The following is a 22,807-nucleotide window of genomic DNA, read 5'->3' on the forward strand; positions in this document are numbered from 1 at the left end:
TCCCAGTTATCTGCATAAATTCTCACATTATGAATGTCATATTGATATTGTCTGCTTAAATGCTCACCTTATGAATGTCATATCCCTGTTGTCTGCTTAAATGCTCACCTTATGAATGTCATATCCCTGATATCTGCTTAAATGCCCACCTTATGATTGTCATAACCCTGTTGTCTGCTTAAATGCTCACCTTATGAATGTCATAACCCTGTTGTCTGCTTAAATGCTCACCTTATGAATGTCATATTCTTTTTGTCTGCTTAAATGCTCACCTTATGGATGTCATATCCCTGTTGTCTGCTTAAATGCTCACCTTATGAATGTCATATCTCTGTTGTCTGCTTAAATGCTCACCTTATGAATGTCATATTGGTAGAGAATATATTGCTTGTCTGCTGAAACACTGAATCGATCTGTGTTTAATTCCCTCTGAAAAATAAACAATAAAATTGATATACTTTCCATAGTCGGTTGTCAACGGTATTTAATTCCGTTAGACTCCATATATACCGTAGGACATTTGACTGACAAAAATAGTTAGAGCTAGGGGAGACACCTCAACTTCCAATGAAGTCGTTAACGTTAAAAACTTTAAATCTAGCTTGATTTAAAATCTCGTTGATAATATATAAGTGTGTGGCACATGCTGTAATGATATAAAGCCTTAAAATAGAACCAGCTAATTTTGTTATAGATTACCAGAAATACTAATATTTCTTACGAAAGTATTGTTTCCAACTATAATAAAGGTACTGTTGTCCTCACAGTCGTAATGCATAACCGCCCCATTTCGGTCGCGGAATATAAACGACTCGTCCACTCCTGAAAAATAAAAGTTCTGTTCGAAAAATAGTCCCAAAGTACGATTTATATAATCGAACGATTGGTAAGTTTCATACATTTCATGGCAAATACCACGGGAGGTGAGATTGGTTAGGACAAGCGACAAGCGAGTTACATGGTGTAACAGTTTTTTAAATAAAAGAACAACAGTTTAACAATTGTATGCCGAAGCGCCTTCTTCATTGGATTTTATTTGCAAACAGCGCTAAAAAGTAAATAATCTATATGGTTTGGTGTTGAGTAAATAATTCATATGACTGGGTGTTGAGTCAACACATTAATGCTAATTCAGAGCAACTTTGATCGTATTTCCAATAATCAAAGTATTGAACATTGCCTTTTGTGTTCAATCCGACTTCAGTCACAGTGTTTGCCACACGTGTATTTATGACTCATGATACATGCAGCGCATACGACTGTCACGTGACAGTTTTTGTACATCCGGAATTGCCATTCATGTTAAGTCACACAGTCCACACTTACAATATATCAATGACATTGTTGAAGTGTTGACAAAGATTTGATTGCAACGATCGAACGGACAACTGTTGGTGTCTTAGCCAAGATTTCTTAGTCGTAAACATTACGCTGCTTAAAAGTTCTAGAATTCCTTGCAGTAGTTTTATTGAAACGCGGTTAACGCCATAAACAAGGTCACGCATAGATGTTTTTATTTTAAGCCTTACTATTTATATTAAACCGGGGTCCAGGAACATACCTGGTAACCATCGAGGCTGGAAGCTCCGAGGCTAAAATGAACCTTAAATAAACACCCCTAAAGACCACCTTCTCCCCTACCCTGTAACATACCTGGTAACCATCGAGGCTGGAAGCTCCGAGGCTAAAATGAACCTTAAATAAACACCCCTAAAGACCACCTTCTCCCCTACCCTGTAACATACCTGGTAGCCATCGAGGCTGGAAGCTCCGAGGCTCAAAGGAACCTTTAATAGATCCTTTAAAGTCCACCTTCTCCCCTTTCCTGTAACATACCTGGTAGCCATCGAGGCTGGAAGCTCCGAGGCTCAAAGGAACCTTTAATAAATCCTTTAAAGTCCACCTTCTCCCCTTTCCTGTAGCATACCTGGTAGCCATCGAGGCTGGAAGCTCCGAGGCTCAAAGGAACCTTTAATAAACCCTCTAAAGTCCACCTTCTCCCCTTCCTTATTATCTTCAGTTTCTGAAAAATAATGAATAAGTTATCAGCATTGAAAACGGGGGCTGTGTCAAAGAGGATAATTGTTTGTTGAGTGTAAGATCGTAATATTTTTCACCGACTGAGCACCAAAAGTTATATTTCACGAGTGTTCACGAGGTGAAATATATTGCTATCTAACGCTGAAACAAACAATTCATCTTTTTAGTTTATGCCTAAAAATTAGAATCAAAAGTCTTATAATCACACTATTTTAGAAAACACTCGTCAATTTGTATGCGCACGTAACGTCATTTGACGGAAATGACGTCGTTGAAATTGTGTCCCAGCCCTGTGCCAACTGACGTTATATTTGGAACCGAGATTGGGCTTAAATTTCAAAACAGTGAAAATATCAGTTTTATTTCACTAATAAATCTCTATATTGAAACCACCGGAAAGCATATCATAAAAAAATCTGCTCTGCGATTAGTCAGAGAGACAGACAGACAGTCAGAAAGCTTTATATTTCTTTTTGTTCATGTTATATCGCAGCGCAACACCACACGTTACAATAACTGAATTAAGGGCTAATTGTTTATCAATGTATTTTTAATGAATGGATAGGGTTAGCAATAAAACATTATAATATATAGGGGCAATCACAGTAGCCTGAAAATTAAACAAGATTATAGAAGTCATAAGTATCTATATCTGTCTAAAAGAACACATAAAATACTTGATTAACAACGGCAGCTTGATAAATGTAACTGCAGTGACAGGCCCATGTGTAAGACCGTATTACCCGTCTAAGCCATTGTCGTTTTCTGTTGTTTTGCTTTCTACAAAGCTCAACTTTAGATCCATATGACTTTGTTTGAATGTACGACAAACCATTTAACTTTGTCTAACATTTGCTTAAAGTTGCATGGTTTTTTAATGGAATAACTAGTTTAAACATTTCTTTCTGGTCGAGTGTGGGGAACGCAGATTAGAGAAATAAATTTCTCATAGAAATACACGTGCCCACTATTCATGACAGAAGTGCCAATGGTTGGGGGACCTTTACACCTTGGGTGAGAGGCGGAAACAAAGTCGTACAACTGTTAGTAACTAAACTTAGCGACAGACGGTCGTCAATCATTTAAACAAAGCCCGATTGCATTGCCATGTTGCACAAAAGAGATGGTCAACTCGTACCGCCTAAACAGCGGCTTCAAACAGTTCGAAATGCTTAATTTGTCACCCGCCGTTCGTATGATCATAATTTGAAGGAAGCAACGATATATTTGATTATTTGCGAATTTCATATTAATCAATCAGTTGATCAATAATAGGACTCTATTTTAGAAATGAATACTAACACGTGGCTGCATTATTCAATGGATTAACTGCAGAACATCCGCCAAATGATCTCGACAAGGTACAATACATTCGGAACTCCTCGGCCATTCTATCGAAAACAACCTCGGATGTATGCCGGTACATCAGTTGAAGTAGTTCGTAAATGTTTGACTAACATCATTTATGAAATGTAGTGTTTTAGAATTGTTTTTATTGATCCAAGTTTAAATTGATTGTCAGTGAAGTATATTATTGCAAACATAATTAAGATTTCCAAGAGTTAAGTCATAAAGTTTAACTGCTAAATAAAATTACTACGCGATCTACTTGCAGCGGACTTAAACGTACCTCTTTTTGAGTATGTAAACCGTCCAAATACATCCGAGGTTGTTTTCGATAAAAATGGCCGAGGAGCTCCGAATGGGTACAATAAGGTAATTGCTCGGTTGAAGTAAAACCAATCGAAACAATACATGTATAGATGCTTCCAGGGGTTATTAGCGCGCCATTTCAGTAGTTAGTTCCACGTGACATGTTAAAGTATTCGCCAAAATTGCTGATGGTGGCAGTACTTTTCTGGATTTGTGCGGAGTTAATTTCCACGAAAGTTTAATGCTTCAACAACTTGAAACGCTTCGTTCCTTTGCAAACAGTAGTATACCACTCGACCACCTCAATAGATTATGGATCACAGGATGAACATACCATTGGTACATTTTTACAAATTTTGTCATTTAAAGAAATCTACGGGTACAAGCCGCTTTGTCAAAATTACAAATGCAAACTCTGTTTTTAGGCAGAAGGTTAGGTCCAAAACAACACTGAACATAAAACACCAGAAGGGTGGTATTAAATATACAACTTAAGTAAATCTTATGGTCATACTCCATTGATTTTTTATATTTTCACTCTATTGAGCAGTTATTAATAACAAGTAATCCGATCAGCTACATCTTTCTAAGATTGTAATAATCATATGATTATTATTTGAAAAAAGAACAACAACAACAACAAAACTAAACGGCCAGATGTAGTGTCAATTTATATTATAAAAGCTCCAAAACTGCACAGCTGGACAATTCAAAGCAATAAGGATTAAGATCAGTACACAGAAGTTGTGAACTATACACGAATGGGGGGGGGGGGGGTACTTAAAGAAGGCTTAAATCAGGCCTATAATACCAATATTGAATACCAGCCCTGACCATCACATACGCATCAAGATAGTTTTATCAATTGCTACGGTTATGGCTTCAACTAACTTGGTGTGACCAGGATGATGGCAGTGACGATGAGCGCTAGGACCGTGACAATCACAAGTAGAGCGATGACAATTCCTCGCCAGTTCCGCTTCTCCTCAGTGGTTCCAACTAGCTCCTGAAACGAGAGGGACAAAAAAAACGTTATTTATATTATTGAACATCACTATTAAATGAGAGAATTAACTTTTGCATTTGTTTCTATCTTAGCATTGTATTCACATTAAGTAATTAAACATGACGTGAACAGAAGTCACTTCTGGTCATTTGCAGGCGGTTGTTTAAGAAATCCATTGCTGTCCATGTGTCCATTTATTGACGAAATATAATCTCTTTGATGATCGATTGGATTGTTGAATGACAACCAGCATCGTGTCTTTTCTACAGGTTCCATTTCAAACATTTTTTTCAAAAGACATTGTTTTGAAATCCTGACTTACAAATTAGTGTTACAATTTTCGCAATTCATATGACCCTTGCCCTATTCAACAAGACTGTCTGACTGAACTATTCTAGATTTTTGACTAACTAAGATGACTTCATAACAAAAATATTTCTCTCTATATCGATAACCGGTACTCATTTGAAGAATATTTTGGCAACATTTAATTTTGAAAGCTGTTCAAATTGAGTAGTTTTACTTATGTTCATGAACAAAGACCAATCACCAACATTGCATAAAAACTTCGTTAATAAAAGCCATTTTTTTAAATAAATATTATCAAAACATCTTATTTGAACTTGAATAGATGTTTGATCATTGTTTCAAGAATTTTCTTCCCAATTTACATTGCATAAACATCAAAGTCTCTTTAAATCAGTAACGTTATTGTTTATTTATTCTTAACTTATTGCATTTACTATATAAGCGAGAAATAAACAATACGTGGAATATAAGCTATCTTTAGACACAAACGGTATGCATTAAAGTCTTGAATCAACAACATATCTCGATTCAGGAAGTCGCTTTCGCAAGGAATGTAAGTGAAGACACAATATACGCTTTTCACCCTAATGCAACTGACTAAACAAAAATGGTATTCAACAGGTCAGAATCAATATTTACGTAATCTTCCTTGAAAATAATGCCACAAAAATTCCCAAGTAAAACATATAAACATCCCACGCTAATTGCGGTTCAGGCTTTTTTGTGAAAAGCCGTCGTTGTAGGCAAACAATTAGGTAAAATAAATACGAGGATATTCCAAATTTCCAGGAAATTATTCGGAAGTTCCAACATCCGTTTCGTATTGACTAAAACGCGTTATCAATGCAGTATTAGTCGTGTTTTTGAACCTCAATGTAAATGTTTTAGCCTCCTGAGCCGACATTGTGTTATGATTTAAGGGTATTAGTATGTGTTCACCAAAATATTTCGTTTATTCCAGTCGCGCAGCCATTTTATTTTGATAAATGCAAAAAAAACTTTAATCAGCTTGGTATTCAAGAGGATATTTTGACCGCTGGCCCAACCTCTTAAATCTAAAGATTCACATGATTTAATTCCAGAACGATTAACTGCTGATTTAACAAAATAAATATACGACTCATTAAAAAAAATACTGCCATCCCGTGGGACAACATATAATGTCGACCACTAAGAGTGTATTTTATAATTCTGAAGTATGTTTTAAGGAATAAAGTTTATTCTAGAGTCAGAAGTACTGGTAAGGAATTTGTTGCAAGTTTTTTTCCAGATACAACACGCAAAAACACTTCTGAACCAAATAGACGTCTAGTCTGCTTCAAATAGAAATGTAGAACAAAAATATTATGTATATGTCTCTATAGCCGCCTAATCAGGTCTGTATGGAATAGAGATATCGAGGTTAGAACAGCGTAAGCTAAAACCAAGTGATATAAAAATCAATGCTAGCAATAGGAATATCTGTAGGCGTCAGAGTCAAATACAGCCAATGTCAGTATAAATAACCGCTAACATCGCTTTACAACGTAAGCATAGCCATCAGCTAGATGTTACAAATTTGGAAGGAGGCTCTGCAGCTAAATCGTCGCATCTGCTACACAAGGGGAATTGCCCAGACCCCAAAGCAATTATCGTAACTTGTCGAGATTACTTGGTAGTGATTTTCCAGTGAATCCTTTGGATAATGCAACCATGTGTTTGTTGTTTGTTTACAGAATATAGCCATATCACTGGTCAACTTATCGCTTGATTTACAATTGGCGACTGGTCAAATGGAATTATTTTAAATAAGGTCATTTAAGACATGAATCAAAATGCTAGTATGACATATCGTTTGGAAGGGTGTGAGTTAAAGTGACCTTCAGCGTATAGATTAAACAGTTTGTTGTTTCGATGACTTCTCTTTAAGTACATGTAACTCACTATCGACGACTTCTTAATTCAGTGTTGCCATTCCAAAGCACATATTACACAACGTTTGTCTTCTACATTTCATACATTCAGTGTATATTGAAGTATTGAATACGTTGTTAACTACAGCTCAAATGATCATTCGTTCGTCCGTCCAACTGTAGTTTTTTCCGTCTGTCTGTTCCTTGGTCATACGTCAGACTGTCCCACTTGTACCTAGTGGCTCAGCACTTAATGACTTAGAACCAAATTGGTTCAATTTGAGTCTGTTTGCTGGTGATGATTCCCCATCGACGCCCCTCCAGTTCCCCCTCGTCTATACAAAAGTTGTACCATCTGTATTCTTATGTCAAGATAAAGTACATTGATTTTGCTAAACTGATTTGGCTATTGATAAAACAAATGTAAATCAGTATTTTTTGGCTATGTTAAATTTATTGCTTTATGAAATGTGCGGTAGTTTCGGTCGTAGCTTCTAAATCGGATTTAGATCAACGGAACAACACATTTGCGGGAATGAAGGAGGCAAGGCAATAAGTACCAGTAACATTAGAGGTCAAATTCTAAATACATGTGGCGTCATTAGCGAAAATGAGTCATGTGGAGGCAAAACATGTTTTCTTTTTTGTGCCTCATTACCAGACAATCGTATTAATTTTTCAAGATTTCGAAAAAGTTCTTTAATTTAGCGATACACATTGTAAAGCATGCAGAACTATACAGAACTGCTTAAGTCAGACAACAAAAATACTGTATTTAAATTATTCAAATATATAAAAGAATCTCTTAAACATAGAACTTCCATTATTACATATTGTGATCAGTTCATCCTCATGTTTTATCATTTGCATATTATTTCTTTCACGTATACATGGATAATTATTCATATCTACATATAGACATTGCATGTATCGAATCTGTATTATGTGAAATGTTGACGTTATATGAAGGTATTTATATTCTATGACTATGTACCTTGTTGGTATACGTAGAATAAAATTTAGTTCTGTTCTGTTATAAAATTGTTTTTATATTTCTATCTCTTGGTTAACATTTGTTTTTGTCATTAACGTGATCACCGCAACAGGTCTCGCTTTCACAGACGACGTCATATCTGTATATCAGATCAGATATAAACACAGACAAACTTCGATGAACTTCACAAACACAAACCATACTAAGTGGGCAAAACGTTTTTTCTTTGAAATGAGAATGCAGTTTTCTTCAAATTTGCCAATACATTTATATCAGTAAATCAACAGTTATTGGTTGTAATCAAGTGAAGCGGTAGATATAAACAGTGGCTGGCCTACTTAGTCGGTAGTAAACAAAGTGTGTATGTAGACCACTATTCTTTAAAATATTGTTAGTATGTTCTTACACTATCAGACGGTTATGCGCAACAAATCATTTATGTTCGTAATTACATAAATTCTTACAACCATTAAAATAATAAACATTTAACCATTACTTTACCGTACACACACTGTCCAGTTAACATAAACGTAATACCTTTCTATATTTCTTTGTAATATTGATCTTATGACCCCTTCCTGAATCTATAACATTCTATAAAAGGTAGCATTGCCGTATCTAAATTGTTATAAATATATTCCCAATTGTTATTTATTTAAACACTTGTCTTTCATGGATAAAACAAAGACAACCCATACAAAACAGAATACGTTTAAAAACGATGTGAAAACATGTAGTCCGTTGTTTTCAGTATTTAATGCTTCTAAGAGACTTTTCTCTATCAATACATGTTACCATCACCGAAGTCTGGATGTACTTAAGAATGATAGAAATAGGGCATGGATGAAAGAGTATATTAAACGTTTAAGAAATAGGTCATGGATGAACGAGTATATTAAACGTTTAAGAAATAGGCCATCGATGAACGAGTATATTAAACTTTCAAGATAACTTTACTGACATTCAGCTGAAGATCAAAACTCTTTGATGGTTTAATCAGAATTTCAAAAGAAGATAATACTCGTATTATCAAGTAGTTCAGACAGACACCATTTCAGATGTATATTAAAGGGACTAGACACCAGATGATACAAGTGCAAGAAAAAAAATGTAAAAAAATACTTACATAAAATTGATGTCGTTGAGTTTCTGATATAGCACATCGATTACGTCAAAAGAATTTTTTGCATTTTTTTTGCGTTTTTTTTCTATTTTTCTGGTATGTTTATCACGTTTATCACATTATGTAACCCTTTCCTTTATAATATGAATACTGTATTAATTTGTACATAACTTGTATATCTTCAGTAATGGAAGAAATAAAGATGATAGATAGGACAATGAAATCATTATGCGCTATTTTAAAACGAATAAATTCAGCTGAGACAGCTACAAAGTGATGTATTATCGGCCTCATACTAGCTTCTATTGCCAAATCTAGTCTCGTTGACAGTCTGGTGTCTAGTCCCTTTAAGCGAAATGTCACAACTTAAACTAGAAGTGTTATTTTCAAAATTAAATAAACTACGCAAACCCTGACCAATAAAATCATTTGCTTCCAATTAAATAACTTCTCAAATAATAAAAATTCGTTAAAGCGGTCGTACAATTATTACGTAGGTGGTGCCATTATACAGATTAATAAATTGTTAGCTTTAATGCATTGAACTATTCTTAAAAGGAAACACGCCATTGATTAACAACCAGCAAGATTCCGGGCAAATATTGGCGTAAATGAAAAACAAGCAACAATCTAGCAGTTGCGAGCAAAAATTAATTATCCAATAATTGATCTCGATTGGTATTTCCGCTGATACGAGAGCGATGCAATGATTATCCAGTATCAAGTTGAATACCAACAGGATTTTTCTTGCAAACACATCAACAATTGATATGTATACATAGAGTATTATTGCTCATAACATTTAGTTGTACACATAGGGAATTATCGCTTTTATAATCACTTAAGGATAAATTGCATGATTGATCGAAGGACTCCATGCCTTTCAAGCTGCACTCTCACAGATTTAACGTTATGACGACTTTTTTTTTTTTTTTTTTTTTTTTTTGTCTTGGAACGAGCCAGTTATGTAAGACTGCTGACAAAAAATAAGATCACAGATTTCTATATTTAAGTTCAATTTTTTTATGCATTTTTCTTAAACCGTTAGTACCATTTTAAGCCATAAAACATTAATTTTCGAACACAAATATGAAAATCTGCGATCTGATCTTTTGTCAGCAATCTTTAATCATTGGTTTGCAGTTATTTACGCACACATTTCCTCTCCTAAGACAATTTTTTTTTGTAAAAACGGTATATCTGTGAGAGCGCAGCTTTAACCAACACAACTACGATCATATCCCCGGTAATGAAAGGACTAACGATATTCATTACTGATATTCACACCTATAGTTCATTATTTCTTTCAAGAAATGTTAATAAAATACATAATTTTTAAGAAATTCTTACAGTTAGTCTTTCTCACCCATGATGTCAATTGAACGGTCCTGGTAAAAGTACGCGTGGATTCCGTCGGTCTCCACACTCTTTAACAAGCCCTACAGCGTTCATACACCGATAATGACATCAATCCCGCAATTCATTCCTTACACATTCGCAATTGCTGAAAGGCTGTTCAATTAAGGGATTACAACTTGATATGTAAATATATACGCATAAAAATTAAGGTTTTTCTTTCGATATTGTCAGTTTGCATGTTCACAAAATGATGTGTTGCTTTTATTTTATCATATTGCACGTTAACATATGGAACTATTGCTTTCATAATGATATTGCATAACATAGGGATGAGTGCTTTATGTTCATATTGTATGTTCACATAGGGATGAGTGCTTTATATTTATAATTCATGTTCACATAGGGATGAGTGCTTTATATTCATAGTGCATGTTCACATACGGATGAGTGCTTTATGTTCATATTGTATGTTCACATAGGGATGAGTGCTTTATATTGATAATTCATGTTCACATAGGGATGAGTGCTTTATATTGATAATTCATGTTCACATAGGGATAAGTGCTTTATATTCATAGTGCATGTTCACATAGGGATGAGTGCTTTATATTCATATTGCATGTTCACATAGGGATGTGTGCTTTATGTTCATATTGCATGTTCACATAGGGATGAGTGCTTTATATTCATAGTGCATGTTCACATAGGGATGAGTGCTTTATGTTTATATTGCATGTTCACATAGGGATGAGTGCTTTATATTGATAATTCATGTTCACATAGGGATGAGTGCTTTATATTCATATTGCATGTTCACATAGGGATGTGTGCTTTATGTTCATATTGCATGTTCACATAGGGATGTGTGCTTTATATTCATAGTTCATGTTCACATAGGGATGAGTGCTTTATGTTCATATTGCTTGTTCACATAGGGATGAGTGCTTTATATTGATAATTCATGTTCACATAGGGATGAGTGCTTTATATTGATAATTCATGTTCACATAGGGATAAGTGCTTTATATTCATAGTGCATGTTTACATAGGGATGAGTGCTTTATATTCATATTGCATGTTCACATAGGGATGTGTGCTTTTATTTATCACATGCCATGTAAACATAGGGATGTGTACTTTTATTATCAAATTACATGTTAACATAGGGATGCGTGCTTTTATTTATCACATGACATGTTGACAAAGGGATGTGTGCTTTTATTCATCACATGACATGTTAACATAGGGCTGTGTGCTTTTATTTATTATATGACATGTTAACATAGGGATGTGGGCTTTTATTTATCATATGACATGTTAACATAGGGATGTGTGCTTTTATTATCTTATTGCTTGTTCACACATGAACGTGTTGCTTTTTTATCGTATTGCATGTTCACACATGGACGTTTGACTTTTACACTGTATTTGAGAAACACAAGTAGATGCTGTTTTTTTCTATCACTAGTGTGTCATTTATACCAAGTGGCAAGTGCGAAACAGTTGTTACGAATTCTGTTTTTATTTCCACATAGCACGTTTTCTCTTTCAGTTTTGAATCACCATTGTCCATCTGCATTATGAGTTTCAGACTAGCTAACATTTATATCAATAAATGCCAACCATTCCTATGCGTCTTCTTGTCGATCGTTATCAAAATATACTGGAATTGGGTTTACATAATTGGTAAGATGCATACACAACAATAGTTTAGAGAGAAACTGTAAAAGTTGAAATCTGCAGAATCGTTAAGTATATTGGGAAGAACTGAAGAAGTATTAAATGTTCAAGCTACCTATGTATCTATGTACAATACTGCAGTCACAAGCATTGGTTCTTAAAACAATTAAAAATACTCAAATGCTCTCCCAGGGAATGACATATAAAGCATTTTACATTCAATATCTTCTCTTATATTATTGTTTGGATGAAACGGCCAACAAGTAGCAATACTAAAGGTATATGACAATGACTGTGAAAAGCGAAATATGTAAGTATTTTTATTAACAAAGTTTATTTATATTAAAACTCGCTAATTCTTGTTTTGATTATTTTTTTAAAATCCGTTTATCTATCGTCGCTTCCTGGAAGATCCATAATATTCGTGCTCCTGGGTTTTAAATGATATCATTCAATTTGGATCCAATTATATGCGTTGACATTTTAATAACGTTTTTTTTATATTTCACAAACAAAAATCTTTAAAAAATGGATGTATTGGTTACATTTAATGGACGAATTTAATATTCACTCTTTTTTCATTATTTCAAACAGTTTTTCAAATGTTTCAACAAGTGAAAAATGCAAAACTACTTTTTAGTTGGCAAAGTATCAGCACAAGGTATTATCCCGCTTGCGAATTTCAATTTCTCATCTTCATGTTTTATCAGCAACTGATCGGAAACTGGTGATAAGCCTACTGGCACACTAGAATTATGCATGCTCAATTATTCTTCAAAACACAATCCTGATACGATACGGGATAAGGGCCATCCGTGGGATAATCACTAACGGTCGTCACAAATCAGGGACCATGATCTCGGTCAGTCTCAAGCTCGACTCTAGACTCGACTTTTATGAGATAAATGTATTTAGTTGTTGTTGTTTTGTTTTCAAATAGTAATTTAATTCAGCAAATGTCATCGTCATCATCAATTCGCAACTATCAAGAAAGTAACAATGAAAAAAAGATTTGCAGTATTGTCATTTGATTCTGAACTCAGACATGAATCTGTTTGAAATCAGGGCCCCATATCGTAAAATGATTGCAATAAAGATGATTCTTTGTAAATGAATACAAGTGTCTCTTTTGATTTGATGCTAATATTTAAGTTAACTATGACTAACTTTGATTTGCAAAGTGAACTACTAATTAGTTTACTCTGACGGTCGACCGTTCCACATTTCAAATAAAACTCCTCTGCAAATGGAAAATAGTTTCAAGTTCATAAAATATTCATACGCCAATGAGTCGATTTCGCTGCAAAACACGTTGTTTTCACAGTCTAATCTATTTTCCTTTCCTAAACTGTTTTTGCCTGCTCAGTTAGGATTTCTCCGGGGACGGTGACAGTGTTGCACTTATCGTTAGGATATATTGAATCTCCCACGTTCAAAATCTTCTTCATGTACAAATCAAACAAAATGAGTGGTCAACATTTTATTTTGTCAAACGAGAAAATAGTATTTCTCAAGTTTTCCATTACATTTTTTAATCATGGGAAGCGGTGAATATAAACAGTGGCTGGCCAAGTTAGCGAGTAGTTCACACAATATAATGTAGACCACTGATGCGTCGCATCAAACCATTCATATTTGTAGGTACATTCCAACAATCTCTAAACATTACTTAAGGAATAGCTCGTTACTTCATAATACACTTCATTCCTGTTGCTCTTCTTATCTCTGAACAGGTGTTTTAAAGCTCTTTCATAAATGATAGTAATTGCTCGCGCTTCTTTAATTTAATTAACAAAAGACAGGTATTTACAATGCAAGCACATCCTCCAGCATTTAATATAGTAGAGAAAGATGTCTAAATATAAACCGGGAATCTTAGGAATTATAAACTACTGTACATCGTTATCGAAAAAGCAAAACATCAATAAAATTGAATTGAAAAAAAATGATCTATTGGCAAGAATTTGCATACTTTTAAAAATAAAAAAAGCTTTATCTTTAAATCGAAGTGATGTTTTGATATAAAACAAAACTACGTATAAAAATAACACAGCACTTTTAGCACCATTTCTAGCCTTTGTGATGATTCACAGTTAAACGATTACCAGTTAATTGAGATAACTATTACTAATGTATGAATGATACATATGAACACATTTTCATCAGATATTCCACCTTTAATTTCGTCTCCACCAGCAGCAATTTATTCAAAAGCAGTTTCAAGGAATGAAAGAAACCAGACACTGCATCGGCTTAAAGCTTTCTCCTCAATATACTGAATACACATGAATCTTGCCAATAACACCTAAGTAATAGTTTTTCATTTGAATCAATTTGATAATGCTAAATATTTGTATACTTAAATGTTGCACCATTTATTTAAAATAAATGCTGTTTCAACTAAAAATACGTCATTTTGGATCGTACATAAATATGATACAATTTTTTTTAAATAAAGCGTCCTAGACAACACTTACCATATAGCCAATAAAAATTAAAATGTGCAAATCTACCTACCGCATCTCCAAACATGGTTGAGTGTCCCAGGCTTTTTTACAGTAAGAGTTGGTTGTAAATCACAAAAACGTCACCCTCAACAGCCACAGTTGTTTTGAGATCGAAGGCATGACGCCCTAAAAACTCCCAATATATCACCCATAACACGATAGAGTAATTCAAAGTCCTAAATATGTTACATGAAAAGGATGTTGCATCCCTTCTGTATAGGCGCAGGTCCTTATGCAAAATTTGCAAACCAATTTGAAAACAGGCTAACAAATAATTTCCAGGACCGTTCGTATAGTGTAAACTGTTTAACTAAATTTAATTGTCTTCTTTTCACCTTCCTGACTCAGTTTTAGTGAAATAACTTAAATTTCTGACCTGGAACTCGCAAACAGCAGTGTATTGATTAACACATGCAAATGAAGCTTCACATGTTGTTATTTGAGACAATAGCTATCCTATGTAATTGGAACCCATTTGCAACATTTGCCATAAAATGCACGAAAGAACGCGAAGATGAAAGAGTCGGCATAATCCAATACTCTGAACTAGCAGGAATAACGAGTCAAAATATACGATTGATCGACAGAATTGCTGTTCTGAAGCTGTGCAGATTTTTTTCCCAATACATCGGAACAGACCTGAATACAATAACTCCAAAACAGAAGCAGCCCACAGTTTCTTAGTAAATACAGCAACTGATTGGAATCCAGAAGATTGATTGATAGAGACATACTGTTAAGAAAAGAGAATATTAATTTTTGGAAATGCTATTTATACATAGTGTTGTTTTACTCTTTGTTTTGAAAATGTCATATTCGAAGAGTCTTTGAATGACCTGAACTTACTTCTGGCTATCGAATAAGCTCGTTAACAGTATTATGTCCTCATAGAAAATTTCATCCAACGGCTCAATAAAAAAGAATTGCATTTTCTTCAGATAAAACAACACTTTAAATTTATTACCATGGAAGTTCTTCTAAACAATTTCGATCATTTATTTGTAATTCTTTTAAGAAAGAAATGTTAGTCACTGTTGTGTTATGCCTAAATACCTAATTTACGTATGCAATTAAAACAGGTTATGAAAACACTCAAAGGCTTTCCGAGATACAGACATCCAGTTATCACAATACGGTATTGCTGGGAATTCATCTCAGCAATTATATTAAGTTCAAAATATAAACAGGAAGCACGTCATTGATTAACAATTAGAAAGATTACGGGCAAATATTGGTTAAATAACAATACAGCAGTTCCGATCTATTCAGAAACACTCTATATATTATTTAGTTGTACAAGGTGTAACCAGTTTTGTATCTCATTGAACTAAATAAATTTGTTTAAAATAATCTAGCAGTTGCGAGCCAAAATCAATTATCAAACAATTGATCTCTATAGGCATTTCCGGTGATATGAGATCTTTCTATTTTTTGCTTTCTAAATAAAATTTTGTATATGCACATAGGAGTTTATTGCTTTAAATCTAACATTTTACTTGAGTAGATAGGAAATTGTTGTACTAACTAACATTTTGTTGGTGCACATAGGAATTTGACTAGCTACAACTTATATCAATAAATGTCAACCATTGCTATGAATTTTCTTGTCGACCGTTATCAAAATATATTGGAACTTGGTTAATATAATTGCTGAGATGTTTTCCCAGCAATACCGTATTGTGAAACAGTAATAACTGGATGTCTGTATAACCGTTCAGTAATCTCAGAAGGTCTTTGAGTGTTTTCTTAACCAGTTTTAATTGAAACACGTTAATTAGGTGTTTAGGCATAACACAACAGTGACTAATTTCTTAAAACAATTACAAAACATGATCTAAAATGTTTAAAAGAACTCCCATGGTAATAAAAATAAAGCGTTGTTTTATCAGAAGAAAATGCAATTCTTCTGTTTTATTGAGCCGTTGGATGAAATTTTCAATGAAGACTACTTGATTGTATGAAAGGTGACACTGAATTAAGTATTTATTTAGCGAATTATATTTTTTAACAGATTTGGGCAAAATAAGTAATGTTTAAACCAAAAATACATGCTTTTTATCACCCATCGTTAAAACAATATCATAAACAATAAGTTGAAATATACGATAATTATAATATAGCCAACCAGAATAAAAAATGTGTTAATTTACCTACCGCATCTCCAAACATGGTTAAGTGTCACAGGCTATTTTACAGAAAGAGTTGGTTGTAAATCACAAAAATGTCACCCTGAACAGCCAGAGTTATTTTCAGATCCAAACTTATATAATGACACATTCAACAGCTCTAATTATGTCACCCATTAACCGATAGAATAATTCAATGTCTTAAATATGTCACATGACACACTTATAGCACCTTTCTTGTACATGTGAATGTCCTAACTCAGTTCCAAACCAATTTGCAGACAACGTTTCACGTAATTACTACAAGCGCTCGTGATAAAAACCATAAAATAAGATTGGATATTCTTGTATCCACCTTCCTGACCCAATTGGAGTATATGCAATTCAATTTCTGATTTTATACACACCAACAAGCATGTATTGATTAACACATGCAAATGTAGCTTCACATGTTGATATTTGAGACAATAGCTATCCTATGTAATTGGAACCCATTTGCAACATTTGCCATACAATGCACAAAAGAACGCGTATATAAAATAGTCTGAATAATCCAATACTATGAACCAGCAGGCATAAGGAATCAAAATATACGATTGATCGTTGGAAATCTTTTTTCTGGAGCTCTGCAGATTCTTTTCCGATACATCGAAACAGATCTGAATACGATAACACCTACACAGAAGCATCTCACAGTTTCTTAGTGAATACAGCAACTGATTTGAGATTGATTGATAGAACCATGCTGTTACGAAAAGATGAAAGCAATGCTTTGAAGACATATTGTTCTTTCTCATTTTGTTTATTAAAATACCTATTTTGAACGGTACTAGAATGAGTTAAAATTACAACTGGCTATCAAATGCGCAGGTATTGTTAGAGTTCATTTTGGCGATTTACAGAAAATGGAGAGAGCGCAGTGAGACCGTTGCCATTGGCCCACACATATGTGCGAACACCAAATAATGTCTAAATGTTAAACAGTGGATATTTTAAATGACCAAAATATTTTAAAAATACTCTAAACATTATGATAATACTATTCGTTGGAATGAGACTAAGTCATTGGCAATTATACTAAAACAGACAGCAATAATTGATTATTGTCGTAGGCATGGTAATAAAAGTTTCTTGACAAAGAATGATATGCATCCGAAAATAATCAATATGGTTATAATGAAACATGAAATATTACAGGGGAAAAACATAAAAAACATAAAGAAAAAGAAAATACATTAGAGAGAAGAAAAATGTTTCAAATATACAGTTGATAAACATCGAAATATAAAAGGTAAATGCTACATATCAGAAATAACAGGATACTCAAGATTTGGAAGGCTAATATCATATATTACTTTAGAGTCTAAATCATATTATTGATCATAGAGTTTCTAAGAAGAAATGTTTGGTTTATAAATTATACTTCGATCTCTTGATATGACGACTAAGAATACAATGAAAACTACAGGGCCAAGCCTAGGAATGAAGCACATTTTGGCCAAATTGGATGTTCTGTCTGGCCACCAGTAGAGGCAGGTAGTAAATCTTCTGGTGATTTAATAAATGTTATTCTTTATCTGTAAACTCTTTTTTGTAGTTCTAAAACACAAAATAATTGCATATTTGTTAACGAGTCTATGGTAGTGAAAATAAGGCACACTTGACACCAGGTAGTTTTTCAGTTTTCTGAATAATTGCTAATCTTAAATCTAAATTTAATAAAGTTAATAATTTGTTTAGAAATTTAGAATGAAAATCAATGACCTGAGTTAATATTTGGTTTATTTACTGGGAAAAGTTCAATTCTCTAGATATACGGACATGAACAGTTAATGTTTTCATTGGTGAAGTTTGTAAGCAGTGGCATCTGTTGTAGATAAGAATACTAATCGTTTTATTTCTATGGCACTTTGTTTGTTTTTTCCTGCCTGGTAGGTATGCTTTCAAATTGCGATTTGACGCTAAACAAAATGTAAATTGTTATTGCCTGAGTGAAAGACTATCACTACTTTAAGTAAGACAATAGAAAGGTTGAGAAAACATCATGTACGTGAATCTACAGGTTTAAGCGAAAATTAAAGTTCCGAAAATTGCGAAATTTCTCCTCAAAACATGTATATGTAGGGTCGCTGATACTCGCAAACAACACTCTCCTCTTACACTGTACACATAACTGGGTGACGTAAAGCACATAAAGTAGCCCCAACATACACGTACCTGGCGTACATGTAGCCCAAACGCTATATATATAAACAGGGTCTTATGCCAAGAAGTGAAACAAGGGGGCATGGACATTGTTGCATGTTTTTTTATGTCTGTTCGTGCCACCATAAATTTAGAGAATGTGTTTTGAACTTGATATGTAATTCACATTATACGCTTAGAAGTCTTTGCACACAACTTACTAAAATGAAACTTGCACACTTGGTAATAAAACACACACCGTATTCCTGATTGCACAAAGTAGAAATATATCAGAATGAGGGACATACGTATTAGCATCAAACTGAGCTGGAAGATAGTTGTATGAATAAATAAATATTTAAACAAACCAATTACGATAATACCCTTTTCCTTCCAGAGAGGATGAGATCATTGTTTTTGTATAAATAAAATATGCGGTTAAAACAAACAGTTTATTTGTGCCTTTTAATTACTGCAAGGTAAATGTGTTTACTTAGCTTTTAGTCATTTTTTATTTAAAGCCACTGTGTCTCTTTCAATTCGGTGTATATCAGGTTTTGTGCCTTGTGCGGGAAAAGAAATAATACTTTTACTAAATTTATCTAAAATAGCCACTAGCCTTTACATGGCTACATGATGTTTACCTCACAAATTGGACACACTAATGTTACTGTGATACAGAAAGCTTTTTCAGAATTGCTTCATCTCCAACGGTAACTATTTATGTTGTTATTTCAGAAGTGGTCTATGTTTGCATGCACAGTTTCTACATTCCGCTAGTCATCTAAGCACTTAGTAAATCTTTGGCGGTTGTGCTCCTCTTTTTGTTTTCGCTTTATTATGATTATGACATTTTGTTCTTCCAGCTTTCTCGAGGGAAAAAGATCCATGTAAAAAATGATGTTTACTTAACCAATATTTTCAACTGTAAAAACTCTCTAAAAGAGTCTCTTATATTTCATTAACCCCCATAATTATAATGAGGATTTACACATGGGAGTCATCAATAAAGTTTGATGCTGTTTTAGATTTGTGAGCTGATTTCCAAATTAAGATTTGGCGCCACTCTTTTAGACTTCCGCATCTCATCTTTAGGACAATAATGAAATATTTATACTTTAAGGGCATATGGGAGTCTAAAATGAAGACACAAAAAACTGTTTGTGCGTCACATAATATTTGAGTTTTGAGATTCATCGAGAGCATTTATACCAGTGATAAATATGGAAAAAATGTTATTGCGTCACATTACATTGCTTTTTTTCTATTGCCGTCAGGTAGTTTTACCATTATATATGATACATATGGAAAGTAAACTCGGCTCGGAAAACAGTGCAAAAAGGTCAGTCAGTACTTAAAATGCGCACTGACGATAATTGAACTTTAAAGCTGCAGTCTCACAGATTGAGCGTTTTGACAACTTTTTAATTTTTCGTCTTTGCATGATCCAATTTTGCTGCGAAAATGTCTGGAATCTTGTGATTAAAATCTACTGACAAAAGATGAGATCGCAGTTTTAAGTATTAATGTCTGAAAATTGATGTTTTATGGCTAAAAGCGTTACTAACGCTTTAAGAGAAATGGATTTTTTGGCAGTTTTCCAGACAATTGAGAACTGTTCTATAGTATTGTTAGTTATTTAACGTAATTACTGAATTGAAGGCATTGATACCAAAATAAGCTGATTCTGAGACATTTTTTTCTAAAAAATTGTCAAAACTGTCAATCTGTGAGAGTGCAGTTTTGACACTATAAAAACTCTTTTTGAATTCTAAGTTTGCTGAATTGGCAACAAGTATTGCCTCTATAATTGTTAAGCTATTAGGCTTGTCCCATCGACTTGGTAACAACCGCATCTTTCTTGTCTTTTCGAGTCTTGTTTAAATTGGTTATCTGTTTCATTTACTGTATACAGTACATTCAGTAAATTTGTTTTTCTAATAAAAGATACGTGATGGAATCTCTACGTATGGTAAGTATCTGACGGCAGGACTATTCCTCATTTGAATTTACAAAGTTCAAAGTCAAAGTTTATTGTTCAAAAGGCCTCCGGCCCATACACAAACACAATATCATACATATATCAAACACTCATGATAGATAGTGATAATGACATGTTATGATATCAAACTCAAATGTCCATAAAATATTTTCTTCTTCAAATGCATAATAAATAAACATTGCTTAATTACGTATATTCAAAGCATTTGTACTAGACATTAAATCATAAAATTTATCGATAGTAGGGTTTTCTCGATAGTATTTTGCAATATTACATGTATTCGCTTTGTCGGTTTCGTTGCACTGCCTCGCCGAAATTATTTTCAAACTGTAGATATAAGGCATTCCAGACGTTGTTCGGTAGAATTCACTTTCAAATTAAATTTGATAGACAAAGAAGCTATGACGGTATTAAGGAAAACCGTTTCCATGGCAACAAATTGCATTCTATGCATTATTTAATATCTGGAAGAACCGAAGGATAGAATTGTAATTGTGTCTTGTAGCGTGTGACTCACGATTGTACACTTTTTATGTAGCCCTGAGGGTTTTCTGGCTGTTTAAATCAGTGTTCTGTATCCTGCAATAATTCACAGTTGTGAAAACAGCATTGGCGTTTGTGTCACATGGCTGTTGCTAAAACGAGTTAAAGCAGACCCCTTTGATTTTATTGTTTTAATGCTGAGATGATCAAAGTCAACATATTCACCACTTTTGTTAAAGTCCCGGTGGCTGTGTGGACTAGCTGGCTGTTTTTATTTATTTTTTCTTTATCATACAGTAAAATAATGATAAAATATTTATTTTTAAATAGGTCCAAAAACATGAGCGAGTGATCATAATCTTTAGACGATTTTGTAGTTTGTTACGTAATTTCGTGGTAGTAAGGACAAAAAATGGTTCTCCGTGCATTATCTAATATCAGGAACACGTAGATATAATTGTAAAATTAGATATAACTATATAAAGGCTTCCATGCATTGCAAAATACATTGCATTGACAATTGTGAAAAAAATAGTTGATCTTTCTTACAGAAAATAGGAGTAATTTGTCATCTCGTTTTGCATACATTTTCATTTTCCAAAAACCATTGTTTAGGAATATAATAAATATGACAAATTGCAACATATTTTATCAAGATACAATCATATAAAGTATACTACATGTACTTTAACAAATGCCTGCAGAAGCTGTCACTATTATGCCTCTAATTCCATATTTTCGTCGTTAATAGCTAGATAACTCATTTATAGCTTGAACAGATGCATTAAGAACTTTAACAATATCTTTAAGTAAATATCGTAACATTAACGTTTGTTGTTAGGGCTAAATTTCAAAAGTCATATATCCCCGGCACTTAAATGATTTATTGTTCAGTGGATGTTCAAAGAACCTTGTAATACCATGGGGTTATAAAAAATATGTTTTTTTATTAATTTTTATTCAAAGTTATATACACTGCCCTGTGTGTGGTGTATGTCCTTTATATTGATCGAGCAAAATGTATTGATTGTATTAGTTTTGGATGGGAATATGATGCTGCTCCAGTTGATCAAGCATCACCTGATCTAAATGAGCTCTTGTATTTCTACTTTTAATATCCTTTTCGCGTTTTTGGCAATATGTAACTTCAACAGCAATCGAATTTTTTTAATATCATATCAAACTTCCTTTGGACATAACAAAGATTGATAAAATAAATCACATAATACTATACAGGTTCTTTTAGTTTTGCATACTATAATATGTACAGGTAAGAACATATTTATTAGTTATTAATTTATTAAAATAATTTTAAAGATTTTATTATTTCTCTAAGGTTCTCTACAATTTAGTTTTCTTATAGATGGCCCGAATATTTATTTATCAAAATTTGTTAGTTTAATTATTTATTATAATCGAGGGTTTCATTATTCCATTTTTTCAATATTT

General features: G+C 33.4%; 1 protein-coding gene across 7 annotated transcripts in view; it reads right to left on the reverse strand.

Annotated features, from left to right (window-relative positions):
- LOC128240378 (dipeptidyl peptidase 4-like) overlaps positions 1 to 22,807 on the reverse strand; it is a 372,769-nt gene that overhangs the window by 17,283 nt on the left and 332,679 nt on the right. For all 7 annotated transcript variants that reach the window (XM_052957012.1, XM_052957011.1, XM_052957014.1 and 4 more), the window contains exons 2-5: positions 4,585 to 4,699; positions 1,928 to 2,023; positions 722 to 822; positions 355 to 429 (exon numbers count right to left, since the gene is read on the reverse strand). In XM_052957012.1, the coding sequence (XP_052812972.1) occupies positions 355 to 429; positions 722 to 822; positions 1,928 to 2,023; positions 4,585 to 4,699 (387 nt within the window). The remainder of the gene's footprint in view (positions 1 to 354; positions 430 to 721; positions 823 to 1,927; positions 2,024 to 4,584; positions 4,700 to 22,807) is intronic.

This window comes from Mya arenaria, chromosome 7, assembly GCF_026914265.1.
Source record: "Mya arenaria isolate MELC-2E11 chromosome 7, ASM2691426v1".
Classification (NCBI taxonomy): Eukaryota; Metazoa; Mollusca; class Bivalvia; order Myida; family Myidae; genus Mya; species Mya arenaria.